Here is a 6777-nt window from a genome sequence, read left to right as displayed (position 1 = left end):
AGAGAATGTGAGAAGAGACCTACACCACCGTTGTTTGAGCACTAAAGCTCTTTAACACGTCGGATGTTTGGCTTGAGAAAAATAAAACAAGATGTGTGGTTTGCCAGCAGTTTGTATCTAAAAATAGATTCCTGGTATCAGTATGGCACCTGTTCCCAAACCCGAAGGACCTTTGAGTTCCACAGGACGTCCTGCTGCAGATAAACCTTCGTTTACATTGGTTGTTTTGTGAATATCGGGAGTTAAATGTTTTATGAATCACTATTTTTCTTCTTTCTTTTTTTATAAACGAAACAAATACCAAACAAAATAGTTATTTATGTTTTACTTTGAATATGCCCAAAATGTAATGAGCAGCCTTTCCTGTCAGTGAGAAACCACTCAACTCCGAGGCCTGGACATGTTTAATCTCCAGGCGTGTGAAGTTTACGGGGCAGACCATAAAGCCTGCACTCGCCCTGAACTCTCACTTGTGTCACCGGCTTCTCCGTTCCGATTTCCTCCTCGCGTTGTGTTTATGTTATGTGATGTCACACCTCGCCCGCTCACGACACCACAAGGTTGGTACGGCCTTCGTAAACGTTTTCTTTTCACGGAGCTATTTTCTGGTCTCAGAGGAAATGGAAGCTGCTTCAACTGACACCTTTGAAATATGATGCGCACAAGAGGAACACAAGAAAAAAAAAAGTCTAAAGATAACCAAGAGTGTGCTTTACTTTCATATGAAGCGTCATTGCTTTCGGGTTTGTTTTTTATTTTTCCAATTTGTGGACATTTGTCATTCTTTTATATTTTTAAACTTGCTAAAAAGTGAAGGATGACCTACACTTTTGCATATTTAGTCTTAAAGAGTGCAAGGTCAAAGCCGTGACCTCTCAATGATCATATACAAAGGGAAATGTTAGGTTTGGACAACTCCAACAACTAAGTAGTAGTTACTCCTAAAGAACACGGCCTAAGAAGACTTACCCTAAATCCTTCTCTCTGACCATTACACATGACCAACAGAGCGGCTCATAAAACCAGCACAGCTGGCAGGGAAACTGTCCCACGAGAAGCATGTTAGCCGAGCTGCACACACATCATGAGGCAAATATCATAAAAGGACCGAGACTAAAAACACACTGGCAACGCAGCGTTCCACCCTAACCGCGTGACAGGGACACTTCATTGTTTTTTCTTTACATGCACGATTTGTTTTCAGAGCACAAGGTGTGCACAAGTAGCTCAGTCTCGCTTGGTTAGTAACACAAATAAACTGAATAGTAGGGTATTTCCTGTGTATGAGGATAGTGTGCAGCACTTTTAAGAGACATATGATGAATAAAATGGAAATATGGACTGACCATACTTCACCTGTTATTATATTTAAGATGCTGTGCTCATGTCTTTCTAAATACCGACAGGTCAAGATAAGAAAACTTGAATATACGTGAATACATTTTAAACTCTGGATTGTTAATCTAAATTTAAATTACATGAAGTGAACATTTGAAATAGGGATATTCATGAGCCTCACCATTCAGAAACTATATGCTGATTCTTTGTAGTATGTTTAGCTGCATGGGGTTGGATGAGAGTCAGATAGACTGATGTGTCGTCTAATCATTTGTCTCCCCCGTGTGGCAGCACATCGCAAGCATTGCATCACTTTGGCTATGTATTAAGAACAAGGAAGAAACAACAAACAACTATAAATACTTTATTCTACTTTCACTTTGTACCTGTCATAAAAAAAATCACATCTTGTGAGCAGTCTGAATAAAAGTTCTAGATGTTGCATGAAGGTCATAACAGCATCAGGTGTCCCTGTGCCCCATCGGCCTTTTGGTCGATGCCCGTTATGACCTCTGCGTCCGTCTGCAGGACCAGGAGAACCAGGTCTAAGGCCTTCCTCCACACTTCCTGCTTCACGACCAGACTGTCGTAGACCTTCACCGCGATGGCTTCATCAGATTCCACGGGGGATGAAACTCCCCCGTTGTCTTGGTCGCCTGCCAAGAGAAGTTGGGAGAATTTTGCGGCGATGCCTTGACTTCCTGTGTACGCCTGCAGTTGTTGGCTCACTGCAGTCCTGGCTCTGACCTTTGAAAACATCCCAGTGTTAACCATCACAGTGGCTACGTAATCTATTAACCCATCTGCCATGAGGCGCAACACGACCCCCCTGTACGGGTGGGCTGCTGTCCCTCCGCGAGGCTCGACCTGGCGCTCCGCTCGCTTATGAAGGTGGTGAACACAGAGCATTTCCGTCACCCCGGCACCAGGCAGGAGGACTTTGCCCGTCAGCGCTTGGTGCAAACGATGCGCGCACGCCCAAAACTGGTCCTCCAGGGCCTGCAGCTTGCCGTCCAAGCAGCTCGTGAGGATCACGGTGACCAGCTCGCTGCTCTCCGCGGTGGAAATGTTCACGGTGGTCGAGGGTTTCCCCTCGCGGCCGCGGAACTCCCTCCATATCGCGGCCTTCGCACCAGCGCCGACACAGCGCCGACTCAGCTGTGTGGCGTAGGTCACCGGAACGGCTCCCGTCGCCTTCGCCAGGGCCTTCACGACAGGAGCCTTCGCTTTGTCCACCACCAGGATGTGACGTCTGCAACAGCGCTGAATCACTTTCTCACCGGCGAGCCCACTCACGACTACCAGGTTCACTTCCAGGTCCAGCAGAAGTGCCACGGTCTCTTCCAGCCACTCTTCCTCTTTGTTTGAACTGGAGAAGTGCGACCGGTCACGCACACACTGCACTCCCTTTAGGCTTTTAAAGCCGAGGTGGCGATAGGTGTCTGATAAATCTCCATTAATCAGAGCCACCTTCAAGCGTTGTTCTTTCAGGTGATGTGCAACTGAAGCCTGTTCATCAGATACAAGAACAATGCATCCCTGTAAAACACTTGCATGCTCCTCCGGTAAACCGGGTAGCACACAAGTTACCACTTTGGTGACATCGAAAGTAGAACAGCTGACACCTTGAGGGTTATTTTCCGATTGTATTCTGCTGGCCTCGACAACTAACTTCATCGCGCTGACACAACCGTGACTCAGTCCGACAGCGATGTGTGCGACGTCAGGGAGCTCAGGCCGGGGGGGTTGAGGTACCGCAGAGACATCGACAGACCTGGTCTCGTGAAAATGTCTGCTGAGCTTTACTTTCCTTCGACCGCTGGCATTTAAAGTCTCGTCACCAGCTCCTCTTGTCCCTCGCAGGTGGCACGATGCATGTGGAGCCTCCACGGTGGGTATCTTGGATAGGTGAAGTCCCAAACCCTGAGATGTCACAGTACAGCTCTCACCGAGGCTCTCAGTCGAGACGCCGCACTTCCCGCAAGCATCCAAGCACACGTCCATTCCTTCAGACATAGCCGAGATGATGTGAGCTACCGAGATCCCTCTCTGGAGGCACTCCAGAGCGGCGCGGCTCCACGCTCCAGCGAGGAACAGCAGGCATCCCGACCCCGTGTGATAGACCTCCTGGTGGGCTTGGATGGTCTCGTAGACCAGCTGGCCCACCCCGCAGGTCGGCTGCAGGTTCTCCAGGACACGAAAGCACGAGCACGCGAGAGCCGACTCCCCACTCGCTTCGTCTTGGATAAACTTGTACTTTTTGTTGGGGCCCAATGAGGAATGTGTGATTCCTGCCAGCGCAGAGAGCTTCTGCAGTCCAACATGTTGCCGGTGGTTTATTATTGAACTCGCCAGCATTATTCAAGGTGCCTGGATCGGACAAGGGACAAGAAACAAATTTGTTCACCTGTTACAAAGTAAAGGTTGGTAGTTACAACTGCTAAGTTAACATGCTGAGTGTTAAATCTCAGTCACATCAACAAGCAGTGGATGATAATAACCAATAGTAACTAAGTACAGCAAGTTCAACTTTGCATTATTATTGTTCATTTAAGGGAGAAATGTGGTACATGTTACTCTAAAATGTCTGGGGGGAAAAGAGAATACTTATTCCAGTAGTGTTCACATTTTTGCTCAACAACATAGACATAAGTGCAACTACACAAGTTATTAAATGAAAATTGTACAACACTAAACACAACATCTAGCTAACGTTAAATGAGCAAGAGACTGTACCAGACAAGCTAAGCACACGGCTTAATTTCTGAAGAAAGACAGTCCAAAATGAGACATAAACACAGGAGGGTCTCCAAAAGATGCATCTGCTAAACAAGTCTCTTTTATGCATAAAGGGTATAATGTTACCGTATTTAATGATGTATTATAGCATAGCTATCGATGCCCACTGCCCAGCTTCCTAGGCTCAAGCGCCCACATACTGCGCATGCGCATTTTTTTTCCTGGTTGCTGTGGCGACGGGAAACGATCTCAACCATTGGCGCACACGGTTATGACCCGCCCATTGCTCTTTTTGTGATTGGCTAATATGTTCGCGTCACGACGCATTCGTGGTTTCGAGTGGCTATCTCCTATGCCACTCAACAGAAGAAAAAAAAACCGTTGCTACTCGTTTTGTTGACATCAGATCCGAGACGCAGTTGCAGTTTTCCCGGGCTAAATATTCATTTTAATGGTATAACTACATATAAATGTCGAGTGTGAATCGTACGTTGTGTTAACATTTTTGGGAAATTTCGAGATTAACCGTAAAAAGGCGGCAGTTAGTTCGCTATAAATAGTTTAAAACGTGTTTGTGTTGGGTCTCGTGAAGCAGCATAGCAGCTAAAGTTAGCTCGCATGACACATAGCTGCGTAACTGAGGAGCAGCAGCCGCGTCCTGATGTCGCTGTGTTTGTGTTTCAGGCTTCAGGTTATCGAAAACCAGCTTCTTCTGGGGGCCTGAGGAAAAAAACTGGTCTCAAAATTGAACTGACTGAGGAGCAAAGGCAAGAAATTAAAGAGGCTTTTGACCTCTTTGACACAGATGGAAATGGAACGATAGACGTTAAGGAGCTGAAGGTCAGTTTCTGTTCTGGTGGGCAACACGTGTGTGTACCCTATGATGAAACAAATACCGTTACCCCTCATCCTCTGTTACCCTGACCCGCTGCCCCTCCCCGTCTTCCTGTGCAACAGGTTGCCATGAGGGCGCTGGGGTTTGAACCCAAGAAAGAAGAGATCAGGAAGATGATAGTAGACTTCGATAAAGAGGTCTCTGGAACAATTGGCTTTATTGACTTTCTCAGTATGATGACTTCAAAAATGGTGAGTGTGTAATACAAGTGTTAGACACAAAAACAACAACCTGGAAACTTTGTGGAAATTTAAATGTGTCATTTCTGATCCTGGAAAGACTGCATGACGACTTGTAGTGTCACAGAAAATGCATTTTATTTTATTTGTAGATTGATTGAGTATTGATGGAGGCATGTGTCTTCTCTGCCAATAGAGTGAAAAAGACTCCACAGAAGAAATAATGAAGGCTTTTCGGCTGTTTGACGACGACGGCACAGGAAAAATCTCCTTCAAAAACCTGAAGAGAGTCGCCAAGGAGCTGGGTGAAAACCTCACGGATGACGAATTAAAGGTATTAGTATTTTATATTGACGTGCCAAGTATCATTTGTTATGCTTCGCCCTAAAGAAGACCAAGATGAATGGTTTAACCTCTTCACCATCCATCAGAACACGAGTATGCACAAAGAACACCATTGCTATTTTGCAAATACATTTTTTTTTTTTTTACAGAGAAAGGAAATCTTTACAAAAAAATCTATTCATAGTTTCTGTTTTGATATTGTTGATGCTGTGAGTCAGTCAGTCAGTCTGTCCCCTCCCCTTCTCCATCTGAGCATTTGCAGGGTTTACTACCACAAATTAATACCGAACCTTTTTTTTTTTTATCTCACTGTAAAAAGAGCATTTATTTTCCTCAAACAGCTCTCATGTTTGATAAATTGTTTCAGCAACATGCTACTGTCAGATATGTATTGTATGTATGTACAGTGCACCTTTGCACTGTATATATTTTCTAATTGCAGGCTAATAAATCCAGCAATGCTAGTTCTAGTAGATTTCTGACATGGGGAAAACAGAAAACCAAAAACTGTTGAGCCCTGCATATGGAACAGCATGTTTAGGAACACACTTTTCTTTCCACTGGTTGTGGACGACGGTTTTGTCACGAAAAGCAGTGACGACAACAACAACAACAACAACAACAACAACAGAGAAGTGGTTGCTGCCGCAGACACATTTACAAGCCACAGAAAAGTTATCAGAACAGAAAATAGTTTTAAGTTGTAGCGGAATGCCTCAAACAACTCATTCATAGAACGTCTCAGGAATAATAATAATGATGCTTGTTTCTCTTCTCTGTCACTTCTTAGTTCCCTTCATGTTGTTCCGTTCTTACTTGCCGTGTTGAAATAACACTTGCTGCTTCAGGTCGGTTCTCTTGGAGGGTTTTTTTTGGGGCCACTGAAATTTTCCAGTACGACGCGTCGTCAGTCTCCAGTGAGAGTTTGGAGTTTCTCTGGTCCTTCACCCGAGAGGCTTTTTTAAATAAATTTTTATTTGAACATTCAGACTTTGTTTCTTATCGTTTTTTTTTTTAGGAAATGATCGACGAGGCGGACCGAGACGGCGACGGGGAGGTCAACGAGCAGGAGTTCCTGAGGATAATGAAGAAGACCAATCTTTACTGAAGCCGGCCTCGACCGCGGTGTCCTTCTTTCAACGCTCCGTCCTCTGACGCCATCCGAACGCTTCTCACCAGAGCTTTTCTCTGGGACCTTTTTATGAGAAATGTTTTACCCGCTTCGTATTTTTGCACAGATTTCTTTTTCTACAATACAAAAAAATAAATATATTTCCCTCA

General features: G+C 45.0%; 2 protein-coding genes across 2 annotated transcripts; one reads left to right on the top strand and one right to left on the bottom strand.

Moving 5' to 3' along the window:
- Positions 1-1732: 1732 nt before the first annotated feature.
- Positions 1733-4276, bottom strand: bbs12 (Bardet-Biedl syndrome 12). The gene is made up of 2 exons (XM_068590429.1): positions 4204-4276; positions 1733-3708 (listed from the first exon to the last, which is right to left on the bottom strand). Exon 2 carries the CDS (start codon positions 3694-3696, stop codon positions 1789-1791), a length of 1908 nt encoding a protein of 635 aa, XP_068446530.1. The 5' UTR covers positions 3697-3708; positions 4204-4276; the 3' UTR covers positions 1733-1788.
- Positions 4277-4417: 141 nt separating this feature from the next.
- cetn4 (centrin 4) lies at positions 4418-6777 on the top strand. The gene is made up of 5 exons (XM_068581915.1): positions 4418-4531; positions 4762-4917; positions 5035-5163; positions 5348-5485; positions 6515-6777. Exons 1-5 carry the CDS (start codon positions 4529-4531, stop codon positions 6602-6604), a joined length of 516 nt encoding a protein of 171 aa, XP_068438016.1. The 5' UTR covers positions 4418-4528; the 3' UTR covers positions 6605-6777.

Source organism: Clinocottus analis, unplaced genomic scaffold (assembly GCF_023055335.1).
Source record: "Clinocottus analis isolate CAN_PGR_092001 unplaced genomic scaffold, fCliAna1.0.p SCAF_10, whole genome shotgun sequence".
Classification (NCBI taxonomy): Eukaryota; Metazoa; Chordata; class Actinopteri; order Perciformes; family Cottidae; genus Clinocottus; species Clinocottus analis.
Note: the sequence above shows the minus strand (reverse complement) of the source record. Positions and strands in the feature narration are given on the sequence as shown.

Coding starts and splice junctions, on each gene's coding strand:
- cetn4 (XM_068581915.1), top strand. Junction 4,918..5,034: donor TAGACGTTAAGGAGCTGAAG/GTCAGTTTCTGT, acceptor CCTGTGCAACAG/GTTGCCATGAGGGCGCTGGG. Junction 5,486..6,514: donor TCACGGATGACGAATTAAAG/GTATTAGTATTT, acceptor TTTTTTTTTTAG/GAAATGATCGACGAGGCGGA.
- bbs12 (XM_068590429.1), bottom strand. CDS start 3,696: ATGCTGGCGAGTTCAATAATAAACCACCGGCAACATGTTGGACTGCAG.